Source organism: Epinephelus fuscoguttatus, linkage group LG3, assembly GCF_011397635.1.
Source record: "Epinephelus fuscoguttatus linkage group LG3, E.fuscoguttatus.final_Chr_v1".
Classification (NCBI taxonomy): domain Eukaryota; kingdom Metazoa; phylum Chordata; class Actinopteri; order Perciformes; family Serranidae; genus Epinephelus; species Epinephelus fuscoguttatus.
The window spans coordinates 35,654,204-35,666,900 of record NC_064754.1 but is presented as its reverse complement, the minus strand read 5'-3'; the positions used below and the strand labels follow the sequence as shown (position 1 = coordinate 35,666,900).

The 12,697-nt window shown below is 42.1% G+C and overlaps 1 protein-coding gene across 1 annotated transcript in view; it reads left to right on the top strand.

Moving 5' to 3' along the window:
- Positions 1–12,080, top strand: part of myh9a (myosin, heavy chain 9a, non-muscle) — a 34,428-nt gene extending 22,348 nt beyond the window's left edge. The window contains exons 27-43 of the mRNA XM_049571094.1: positions 270–441; positions 592–804; positions 1,012–1,156; positions 1,255–1,461; positions 1,616–1,720; positions 1,873–2,025; positions 3,174–3,422; positions 3,642–3,854; positions 4,063–4,275; positions 4,432–4,593; positions 5,056–5,184; positions 5,501–5,589; positions 5,736–5,859; positions 6,096–6,304; positions 6,620–6,728; positions 8,536–8,708; positions 11,002–12,080. Of these exons, the coding sequence (XP_049427051.1) occupies positions 270–441; positions 592–804; positions 1,012–1,156; positions 1,255–1,461; positions 1,616–1,720; positions 1,873–2,025; positions 3,174–3,422; positions 3,642–3,854; positions 4,063–4,275; positions 4,432–4,593; positions 5,056–5,184; positions 5,501–5,589; positions 5,736–5,859; positions 6,096–6,304; positions 6,620–6,728; positions 8,536–8,708; positions 11,002–11,110 (2,774 nt within the window). The 3' untranslated portion in view covers positions 11,111–12,080. The remainder of the gene's footprint in view (positions 1–269; positions 442–591; positions 805–1,011; positions 1,157–1,254; positions 1,462–1,615; positions 1,721–1,872; positions 2,026–3,173; positions 3,423–3,641; positions 3,855–4,062; positions 4,276–4,431; positions 4,594–5,055; positions 5,185–5,500; positions 5,590–5,735; positions 5,860–6,095; positions 6,305–6,619; positions 6,729–8,535; positions 8,709–11,001) is intronic.
- Positions 12,081–12,697: the final 617 nt, after the last annotated feature.

Sequence of the window (12,697 nt, the reverse complement as noted above, 5' to 3'; positions counted from 1 at the left end):
AGTTGTTTTTGCAGAGCCAGGGAAGTGTCATGGAAAGGGAAAAAAGCTAATTTGTGCACACAATAAATGCTTACAATTTGATATTGTTTTTGTCAGCCTCCAGTCCTCCAAACAAATCTCAGTGACTTGCGCCCTCTGTGATGTTGATGGTCCAATTTCAGACCTGTAATGTGTCTTATTTGTTGGGGTGGCATGATGGTGACAGACAGAGCCTCAAATCGGATGTGTCGAGACATACAATTTGGATTTCTCCATCTTCTCACTCACAGATCGTCTAAGAAAAGAGGAGAAATTGCGTCAGGAGTTGGAGAAGAACCGTCGTAAACTTGAGGGAGACTCCACAGAGCTCCACGATCATATTGCAGAACTGGAGGCTCAGATCGCTGAACTCAAAGCTCAGCTGGCTAAGAAGGAGGAGGAGCTCCTTGCTGCACTGGCCAGGTTTAAGAAAAATAAATTCATTTTGAAAAGCATCACAAATGTCAAAAGATTTTGTGAATGTTGGGGGGGCACAGAGGAAAACTGATTCAATAGGTTATTCATCACAAAGTACCTCGTCCCTCTCAACTCCTCTCGTGGTCTCACCTTCAGGATCGAGGAAGAGGCTGCAGCCAAGAATACAGCCCAGAAGAAGATCAGGGAGCTGGAGGCTCAGATCTCTGAGCTGCAGGAGGATCTGGAGCTGGAGAGGCAGGCGCGCTCCAAGGCTGAGAAACAACGCAGGGACCTGGCAGAGGAGCTGGAGGCCCTTAAGACCGAGCTGGAGGACACTTTGGACACTACCGCAGCACAGCAGGAGCTGAGGTAACACTCAAACTTATGTCGTCTTGTTGCCAGAAAAAGAATTTTGTGCGTGTGATATTTGTCTGATAGACAGATCAAAGTGTTCATACAGAAGGCTCCGAGGGCAACACGATTGTGCAAAGATGGTATACATTTTGATTGTTTTTCTTCTTCCTCTCATGTCTCATTTTTTGTTTGTTCATTCACTTCCTCGTTCTGTCTCTTCAGGTCCAAGCGTGAAACAGAGGTCGCCCAACTGAAGAAAACTGTGGAAGAAGAGGCCAAGATCCACGAGCAGCAGATGGGTGAAATGAGACACAAACACAATCAGGCATTTGACGAGCTCAACGAACAGCTGGAACAGGCCAAGAGGGTAATGAGTTGGGGTGGCCAGAAATGAAAGATGCTCAGTGTTTAACAAAACATGTGAATGTGAACACCAGTAACTCGTCCTGTGTGCTGCTCCTGCAGAACAAGGTGTCGGTGGAGAAAGCCAAGCAGGCCCTGGAGAGCGAGTGGAACGAGCTGCAGATTGAGATGCAGACTCTGACACAAAGCAAGTCAGACTCTGAACACCGTCGCAAAAAGGCCGAAAGCCAGGTTCAAGAACTGCAGGTCAAATTCGGAGAAAGTGAACGACAGAGGCAGGAGATGTCCGACAAGATAACCAAGATGCAGGTACAGTATGGACAGAGCAGTGGGTTACAGGGTGAAGAGACTGAGTGAATGGAAAGTAAAGGAAGAGTAGGTTTTTGAATGGAGGACAGTTTGTGAAGATATTTTTGTGAAGACATAGTGTCCACGATTTCTTTTCTATCTATCTGATGTCTAGTCGGAACTAGACAACGTAAACAGCCTCCTGAGTGAAGCAGAAGGCAAGAACATCAAATCCAGCAAAGACCTTTGCTCTGTAGAGTCTCAGCTGCAGGATACACAGGTAAAAAACACAGTACATGTTTATTTTGTTTGTTTTTGATCTCAGATAAATCTGAAACAAGTAGTCGAATAATCAAATGTTTAAAGCAGAAACTGAGCGGGAAAAAATGTGTATGTTTTTCTGATGTGTTTTTTCCCTTCTCCTACGTCCAGGAGTTGCTTGAAGAGGAGACTCGCCAGAAGCTCAGCCTCTCCACCCGCCTGAGGCAGATGGAGGACGAGCAGAACAACCTGCGGGAGATGCTGGAGGAAGAGGAAGAGAGCAAGAAGAATGTGGAGAAGCAGGTCTCTTCTCTGCAGGCCCAGGTCGGTGCACAGTGTCACGCTCTGTCTGTGAACTTCAAAAAGCCTTTTCTTCTTCTCTTTCTCGTTGCACATTTCAAAAGAGATTGAAGATGTTCTGTGTGTGACTTCCTCCCTATTGTAGCTGTCATTTACAATGTCCCCTAACTTGCTGACATCTCATTATTGTTTCATACCATTCCTTTTAATGAAACAGAAAAACAACAGAAATAAGCTGATCACCTATGCACTCATATCAATACTATACTGATGGAAATACATGCCAGTTTATTCAGTGAAGGATCGGTAATCATCTCATGAGTTCACAACCCATTTTCACAGGACTGCCAGAATTTATTGAGCCATAGATTTCAGTCTTTGTTGGCACAGGACAAATATCTAATAAAGGTGCTATTAGCAGCCAGCAAGAAAGCTGTAACATGAAAATAGTTATTGATCAGATCTCCATCAAATTATCTGCAGCATATCCAAAATAGATTGTATTGAATGAACAATCAACTCTGTCACCAAAAATGTTCTGTATTGCCTGTACTACCTCCTGCCAGTAGGACTGAATAGTCGAGCAGCTTCAAAATATGTGGAAATGGTCTGCAAGCTGTTGTCCACATTTTCTTTCCCATAAACCCTGTCTGCACACCTTTATACCTCGGGGCTTACAAAATATTTAATCAAATTTGTCAGCAGAGTTTTCTCCAAAGACCTGAACTGGTGGAAGTTGATTGTACAGTGCACATATTAAGCCAATCTTCCTCCTAAATCACATTTCCAAATTTTTTCTCCTATTTTAATCTAACATCATATGTTGAGTGGTTTTTAAAAGATTGAATACTTGAGTATCATGTTTCAACAAGTTTCCTGTTATCCTTATTTTTATACATGTCAATTAAATTGGTATTACCACTCTCCATAGATTCTATCTCAACATTAAAGTAAGCCCTGGTTTGTAAATACCAAAAAAATAAAAATAAAAATCAAATTTTGTGTGGAGTATAGAGTTTCAGTGCAATAAATGGACTCTTTAAAGCCAAACCTTCGTAGTGCCAGGAACAGATATTTCCAACAAACTGAGGCGAGTGCGTCCAGACTACTTACTATGGCTCTAATGTTCCCCTCGGTCCTTCTAATTCCCCCTCTTTTCTTTACATCTTCAGCTGGCAGACCTAAAGAAGAAGCTGGATCAGGAGGCCCTGTCCCTGGAGGGGGCAGAGGAAGGCCGCAAGCGACTCCAGAGGGAGGTGGAAAGTGTGATGCAGCAGCTGGAGGAGAAGGCTGCAGCCTACGACAAACTGGACAAGACAAAAACCCGTTTACAGCAGGAGCTGGATGACCTCATGGTGGACCAGGACCACCTGAGGCAGTTCGTCTCCAACCTGGAGAGGAAGCAGAAGAAGTTTGACCAGGTATCATGACACCAGTGTGTTTTTACACATCCATGGAAAAAGTCACAAATATATAATATGTAAATCAACAATTATTCATTTCTGAAACAATCTTGGATGCACTGTTCATTTCACCACAAAACATCACCTGTATTCGGCAGTATTCTGTTAAATTTTTTCTGTGTGTATGTGTGTGTATGTAGACCCCTAACAGTCTCTCCTGGGCTCTCCTCTCCCTAGATGCTGGCCGAAGAGAAAACAATTTCTACTCAGTATGCAGAGGAGCGCGACAAGGCCGAGGCTGAGGCCAGGGAGAAGGAAACGCGAGCACTGACACTGGCCCGCGAGCTGGAGACCATGGCGGATCTCAAAGACGAGTTGGACCGGGCCAATAAGATGCTCAAAGCTGAGATGGATGACTTGGTCTCATCCAAGGATGATGTTGGCAAGAGTGTAAGAGAAAACACAGGCGTCCTTTGGGGTTGTTTGATTAAATCTGGTGTTGGTTTTGCTAAATATGTCAAGCCTGGTCACATTTCTGTGATGTGTTATCAAAGCAATAAAGATCACATCTTTACTCTAGCAGTTAAAACGAGAGTAGATTGTTGCATACTGTCTTAAAAACACTAAATGTGCAACAAGGCAACTTTGTTGTCTGCAGGTTCATGAGCTGGAAAGGTCAAAGCGTGCCATGGAGCAGCAGCTGGAGGAGATGAAGGTTCAGCTGGAGGAACTGGAGGATGAGCTCCAGGCCACAGAGGATGCCAAACTACGTCTGGAGGTCAACATGCAGGCCATGAAGGCTCAGTTTGACCGAGACCTGCAGGCCAGAGACGAGCAGGGAGAGGAGAGGAGGAAACAGCTGGTTAAACAGGTGCGAAAGAAAAGACTAGGTTAACGTTTTTCACCAAGCTTTGCACGGTTGTAGATTTATATTCAGTTTTCGCACACAGTTGAATGCTGAAAGAATGCTGAATTATAGTTTGACTAAATTACAAATTGAAATTGGTGTTATTCTCCTCTCCTTCAGGTGCGTGAGATGGAGATCGAGCTTGAAGATGAACGCAGGCAGCGTACTCAGGCCCTCTCTTCCAAGAAGAAACTGGAGATGGACCTGTCGGAGCTCGAACTCCAGATTGATGCTGCCAACAAGGGTCGCGATGAGGCGCTCAAACAGCTTAAGAAACTCCAGGTAAAATAGGCATCCATGCACACACACACAAACACACAAGTAAAACAATGTGAGATTGGCTTTTCTGGGTGATCCATAATTAAACCAGTAATTTGTTTACATTCATGTTAATTTCCCTGTCAAAGACAAATAAAAACAAATAATTGGAATAATTGGAGCCTCATATCACTTCCACATTAGTTGGCAGGTCTTTATAATACACATACCAACACTACAAAACAACTTACTGCAAGTTATTAATGTTTTCTGATGCTATTTACATATTTGTCTATTTATTACACCTTAAAATATGGGCACCCTGTTGAGATTAAATGAGATGTCATCTATAACCCAAACTGTTCAGTTATATACAGTATGATCACAAAATTACTATTTGGTCCTTACATTGACAAACGTGGTCATTGCGTCACGCAATGATGGGTGTCTAACCGCAGTGCTGCTGTCTGCACGTCTCCTCTCCAGGCAATAATGAAAGATCAGCAGAGAGAGGTGGACGAGCTGCGTTTGTCCAGAGACGAAGCCGTCAATGAGGCCAAGGAGACCGAGAAGAAGCTCAAGGCATTGGAGGCAGACACCCTGCACGTCCAGGAGGTACGAAAGTAATAACAGGAAAACAACAACAACTCAAAGAAACACCTGACTGGACATGGAGAAGTACCTGGTTGGACAGTTTCTTAGTTTTATAGACTCTACTCAGAATAAACATAAAACTAATATCTAATCTAGTAGTATAAATCATGAGGAAAAACTCATCTTTGAGCTTCTCTGACTTAAAATGGGCAGTAGCTGTTTGATGTCAATCAACAGACATAATTTCCTAGAATTACCACATTGTGTGTGTCCCAACAGCCTCTGCAGTATCAGGCTTTGAAGTACCTAATATATTTGTGTCTTGTGCTTCCTCCAGGATCTGGCCACTGCAGAGAGACTCAAGAGACAGGTTCAGACCGAGAGAGATGAACTGCAGGATGAGATTAACAGCAGCAACACCAAAAAGTATGAACCAAGAGATAGTATTTCACTAACTTAAGATGCAACCATAGATTTAGAAAAACATGCATCTACATTGCACAGCAACAGAGGAAATCTACAAGTTTGTCTCTGTATCTAAACTGGCGCCCGTCTTTCTCGCTTGTTTCCAGCTCTCTGCTGGCAGATGAGAAGAGGAGGCTGGAGGCTCGTATCACCCAGCTGGAGGAGGAACTGGAGGAAGAGCAGCTCAACACCGAGATGGCCAACGATCGTCTGAAGAGAACTACACTGCAGGTACGGAGACACGGCATCTCACGTGTTGATCATATCAGCTGATCGTTGTACCTTTTTGTTTGTAAGTAGGAAATATTTTGTATTCAGCGTGGAGGAAGGAGTGTGTTTACATTTCTGGCATCAGTAATAACACCACAGCTGAACAGATAATGAAAAGAGAACTTTTTTTTTTTTTTTTTTTTTAATCGGGACAAAGTCTTGAACAGTTTCTCTCCACTGTATGTTTATGACATTAGACCGAACAGGTGACCACAGAGTTGAGTGCAGAGCGCAGCAACTCCCAGCGGCTGGAGGGGGCTCGTTCCCAGCTGGATCGCCAGAACAAGGAGCTGAAACTGAAGCTGCAGGAGCTTGAGTCAACCATCAAGTCCAAGTATAAGTCCTCCATCACCACCCTGGAGGCCAAGATCGCTCAGCTGGAGGAACAGCTCGACATCGAGTCAAAGTGAGTGCCAGTGCGGTGGACACCTTGAAATACTTTTTTTGACTGGTTTACCAACTGACCACAATAGTTATCGAAGAAAATTAGAACTTTTTTATGGTGTCATGACTGCTCCATTTCTGCCTCTCTATTTGATAGTAGCTGTAATTGTTTGGTTAGATTTCTGTTTTTAATTTTTTTAATGTTACAAATCCCAACAGTTTCATTAAGTGTTTGTGTATTTCTGATTCAGTAAAGACATATGTATATACAGTTAATAGATAAAGTCCTGAGGCTGTGTCCTGACTCCTCTTCATTTGCTTTTCCTACTCATCTCAGGGAGCGCCAGCAGGCCTCCAGGCTGGCCAGGCGGACAGAGAAGAAGCTGAAGGAGATGATGTTACAGGTTGAAGATGAGAGACGCAACACGGAGCAATGCAAAGACCAGGTAAACCTCATCACTGATCTCCTTTTTTACGTTTAATTTACTAGGCCTAGTTGTTAAGACATAATCTGATGAAATTTTGGCTATAGGATTGGATCAGACCTTGAAAATGGGTTGTTCAAATGAGGAAACAAAGGATTCTGAAATCAGATCAGATCATGTAATCTAGGTTTGGTTTTGAAGTTGATCAAACCTTCTGTATGTGTTCTTCAGACTTTCAGGATTGGGTTCCTTTTGATTACAAAAATTGAATTATCCTGATCCCAGCAAAAGGGCAGATTTCAGCAATAAAAACTTTTTAAATTTGTCAAATATAATACATCTATTAATATTTTGCACCAGTTTTGTTTAACTGTTACAGTGATAAAGCAGCTAAAGTAGCCAGTGGGCTACATATTAAGCATTTCACTACAGTATAGTTAATAAATTTTGTCCCCTTATAATTATTCCCAAAAAAGCTGTCAAAATTAAACAAATTATTTATCTTAAAGGGATAGTGCACCCAAAAATGAAAATTCAGCCATTATCTACTCACCCATATGCTGATGGAGGCCCTGGTGAAGTTTTAGAGCCCTCACATCCCTTGCGGAGAACAGCGTTAGCGGCTAGCACAGCTAATGGTAGACGGCGCCCCAGACTAACGTTCAAGAACACAAAATTGAATCCACAAAGTATCTCCATACTGCTCATCCATAGTGATCCAAGTGTGCTGCAGCCGCAAGCGCGAGACAAGCGAAAGCATGAGCTTTGCTCACCCGTGTTTACATCACGTGACACGTGCACCGCAGGGAGAGACAACGGTAACCAGAGGTAAAAGATAATTTGCACTACGGTCTTCTAGCAAAGGACAGCCCAACATGTCTGAAGACTTTGAAACTGAGGAGGAACAGCATTTCTTTGTTGAGCCGTATTTGTTTGAGCCCGAGTATACGCACGGAACTCAGGCTACTGGACGAAGCAGCTGCCGCAGCTCATGAGCCAGCCGCAGAATACCGGAGTCGAGCACTGGAAACCTGGTGGTGTAGTTGTTTCAAATGCAAAGCAATGCCAACGGATGAGGAAAGTCTTTGCTGCTCAGACTGGGAATTGGCGTTGCCTGCACTTGACAATCTTGACATCAGTACTGACGAGACTGCTGCTCTTCAGAGATCACCGATCACCCTGAGTGCACGCACGTGAGCACGGAGCACAGAGAAGCAGTCAGAGCTACAGGCTACAGTGAGGCTAAAAACAGAGCTCATATGACGTTTTTCGAAACAACTTTTTATGTTGCGGCTGCAGCACACTTGGATCACTATGGGTGAGCAGTATGGCGATACTTTGTGGATTCAATTTTGTGTTCTTGGACGTTAGTCTGGGGCGCTGTATGCTATTAGGTGTGCTAGCCGCTCCACCCGCTGATCTCCGCAAGGGATGTGAGGACTCTAAAACTTCACCAGGGCCTCTGTCGGCATATGGGTGAGTAGATAATGGCTGAATTTTCATTTTTTGGGTGCACTATCCCTTTAACTTTCATTTTTCACTTTATATTAATTACAGTGACACAGTTAAACTATCTGTCTATCAAATGCATTCCTGATGCTGTCAGTAATCTTTAAAAGTTTGTATCTGGATCAGGGCGATTCGATCCGATGTTGCTTTGAAAAAACTGGCACAAAAGTAAAATGGATCAGCTGATCCTGGACAGCAAAACATGGGATTTCCAAATTTGGATCAGTTCCAGATGAATTTTTTTTAAGTGAGTTTGATCCTGACTTGTTTATCTGCTTGTATTGTTTTTGGCACTAAGTGACCCCCCTCTTCTCTGCAGGTGGAGAAGACAAACAGCCGCATGCGTCAGCTGAAGCGTCAGCTGGAGGAGGCAGAGGAGGAGGTAACGCGAGCCAACGCCTACCGTAGAAAGCTGCAGAGGGAGCTGGACGATGCCGCTGAGTCAGCAGACGCTATGAACCGTGAAGTCAGTTCTCTGAAGAGCAAGCTCAGGTAGAGGCTTCTTACATTTGTTTCCAAGGGGCCTTCCCCTGAGTGCATAAGAGTTTTCATCTCACAGTGGAAAGTTAGACGGGAACTATGTCAATCTTCAACTGAATATCGGTTTATTGGTCTTGAGAGTAATACTCAAACTGTGAAAACGTGTGAAATGTGTTCTGTGGCACTGGAGGAACTCTTCAAGTCCATGACATGGCTGCATTGAAGACTCAACAGATGCTGACCATTACTGGTTTGAAATGCACCACAGAGATCTGGGCCCGTATTCACAAAGATTCTCAGAGTCCTCTCAGAGAGCTCTTAACTTAGCCTAAAAATTCCTAGCAAGGAATCTTAGCTTAAGAGTGATTCAGGAAGTTTCTGAGAGCAACTCTGAGCAAGGAGGGGACAGAAACTTTTATCTTAGTGAGGAGGTGTGGTTGACCCCGTTGCTAGGTATGACGCAGACTTCTAAAAGCTGTGATTGGTTGTTACAAAAAGAAAAAAAATGCGCTCCTAGTAATGAATGGACAGTGAAATGAACCGATCTTAGAACTTAGACTGTAGGCTATTAAGAAATGTGTAATCGTGAAAATAATTTTATGTCATGATGATGAAACTCAGCAAAATTAAATTAATTGTTACACAGTTTCAAAATGTTTGAACGTACCTCATTCACATGCCAATTATTATAGCCTATTGATTTTCTTATTGTTACGTTTATTCGCCAACGCTGGTGATTTTACTGCTTAATCTATTTGATATTGATGGTGGACGCAGACTCAGCTGTCAGCAATTACTGTGATTGCTGACAGCGGTTTGATTTGGCAGAATGACCAAAACAATGAATGAAATGGAGGAAAAAAAGAACGAGAAAGCCGAACTGGACAGAAGAGCAGTGCCTGCTGTTGGCGCAGCTCGTGGAGGAGAACAAAGGAGTTTTAAGAGGGAAATTCAGTCCCGGGATCACGGCACAAGGGAAGAGGCAGACTTGGGAGCGTATTGCCCGACAAATCAATGCTTCGTTCCCTCTCCTTTTATGCACAAGCGATGAGTGTGAGAAGCGCTGGCATGTGCTGCAATCCAAAGCGGGCGTTATTGCGTTACTACGCTGGGTGGGAAAAATAAGCTCATCCCTGATGAGGTCAACCACAAACATTATCCCTGCACTATCACGCTGGTAGCATCTTATTAAATCACTGTCGTTCAATATACGGAGAATATCTCTCTTTCCTCTCTGTCTTTCCGCTATCTTCTCTGTTTAAGGCACTCTTAGGCTTCTTAAAAGTCCTCCTCCCTCCTCTTAACAGTTTTTCACCTTAGGAGCTCTCTTAAGGCCTAAGATGCTTTGTGAATAACTTTTATCTTACCAAGGGAAAATTCTAAGAAAAATCTTAGAATTCGAGGAATTCTAAGATTTTTCTTAGAATGACGTCACTAAGAGCTACTTTTAGTCTTAGGATTCTTTGTGAATAGGGACCCTGGAAAAGTCATCAAATTTCAAAATCAAATTTTCCATGCCTGGAAAAGTCATGGAATTAGTAAAAAATCATTGAAAGTTTTGGAAAAGTCATAGAATTTTGTTGTATGTAATGAAATTGCTAACATAACGTCGTAACATAACGACAAAGCTGACAACGTAACGTAGCCCTAATATGTATTGATGTTTGACAACTTTTGTTTACCATCACATAAATTTCTCCCATTTTCTCCCTACGTTGTCTCTCTCCCTTCATGTTTGCCAGCTAGCTGAAGTTATGTTTGATTAGCGTTTGAATCTGAAAAATGACGGGCAAGTGGGACAAGAAAAAAAATATTATGGGTCCTTGAATAATCATAGAAAAGTTTTGAAATTTTGTCCATGTGTGGAAACCTTGCACATGATCCCAATTATATCTTCAGTGTGGTCAAAGCATAAGAAAATAACCTGAGTGATGTAAGCAGGTGTGAGCATGTTACTGAGTAGCAGGTGGCACCTTGTATGGTGTCCTTGGCCACCAGTGTGTGAATGTGATTTGTAGTCTAAAAGTGATTTGAGTGGTCCGAAGACTAGAAAGGCGCTATACAAGTGCAGTCCATTTACTGTTAAGTTTCTGAATGTCTGTTTACAAGTCTGTGGAGTATTATTGCATAGTGGGAAAAAAAGAAAAAAAATGAAGTGTGATAAATTGCCTCAATTGTCACTTTTTTGGCTTTGATTTTGATTATACACAATTTTCTCTTTTATACATTAATGATACTGCATGCCTCATCTTTTCTACTTGTGTGCAGTATCAGACTGTGTTCTAACTACTTATTTGTTTTAAAGGCGTGGGGATTTGCCTTTCAATATGCGGCGTATCACGAAAAGCTCTGGCCTGGACAGTGATGAGGACATGGACGTGAAGACTGAAGCACCTGAGCCTGCAGCTGAGTGAACAGAAGAGAGCCAAGGGGGAGATAATACAATGACCACAGTCAATATGCAGATATAGTAAAACATTAGCCATGCAAGCTATCAAGTTTTTCTGAGAGGATTTTAGCCTTGTATCCCTCTTTATATTCATCTTATAGCCTTATTGTGACTTTTCATACAATACATTTATATTTGGCCAAATAACAGTTTTCATCTCAGTGAATGCCAAGTGGTGTTTTTCTAAGGCTTTACACAAACTTTCATTGGTCTGTTTTTCTACGTAATGGGTATATCATAAAATATTGTGCTTGTAACAAGCCATTGCAATTTCTCATGTTTTTATTGTGCTCAAAAGGTTTATGTGCTGATACTGTACTACTATTTTTGGGAGACACACTGGACATTTTATGCTTGTTTTGCACACAGATGCAGGTCTTTTAGGAGTTTTGACACGGTTACAAGCTGTGGTTCACATTTAATGGTGTCAGTATCAATCTGTTTCTGTACTGTATGCTTTTCCTGTCACTGTGTCATCCTTCCATGTTATTACCTCAACCAATTTTGCACAATGCCAACAGAGACAAAACAAACACGAGAATGGAAACTGTTGAGTGCATCAGAGGTGATGTCCAAAAGGAGCAACGTTGGTGAAAATGTTGGTACAAGTTTTGTACCATCATCTATGATAGTCTGGTTGATGTATCATGTTTCACTGGTTTTACACTTTGATTGTTGGTGGTGGGTCATCATGTAGTAGCTCTGACTGTACTATGTTTTGTGCTATGCTTTGCACAGCAGAGGGGGGGGGGGATGTGTATTAGCACATTAGCCTCTGAATGTTTTCATGCATATTTTAGATTGACTATAGGATACCCTAACAATGTTGTCAAAGACTGTTATCAAAGAAAGTCCATGTCAGACTGATGCCAATATTTTAAGGCTAATCTATATTTTATCAAATGCCTGAAATGCAATAAATTGACAAAATCAAATGCATTTGACTTCCTTGTGTCTTGTGTGAGTTAACTCAGTTTGAAAAGTTATTGGCTTAAAGATTAGGTTTGTGTTTTTTAATGGCTCTGCGCTGACTTTAGCCGTGTTTGAAGATAATGTTTTCAGGTTGTCCATCTTTCCCATTCTTGTGAACATATCTGAAGAGCACCATGAGAGAATTTCTTCAAATTTGGCACAAACGTCCACTTAGACTCAACAAAGAATTGATTAGATTTTGGCCACCAAAGGTCATGGCCACTGTGGCCTTTTCTCATTCTTGTGAACACAATATCTCAAGAACACTTTAAGGGAATTTTTTTCAAACTTGGCACAAATGTTACTTGGTCTCAAAACTCATAACTTCACATTTAAAATGATGCTGCTGCCATAAGCAAGAGCTGAAACTAAATTCATTGTGTAGTCCTCCAGTCTCAGCAAGCATCCTATTAACGATGGGTGTTTTTGAAATGTAAAATGTATTAACCTTATACTCTGAGGCTGCACATTCTACTGCAGCCAGTCATTTCTTGAGTCTGAATACAGCTCTCCATATGCATTCATTTGTAATTAAAACCTACACCTATGTGCTCTTTTACTGATGATAAGCTAAATATCA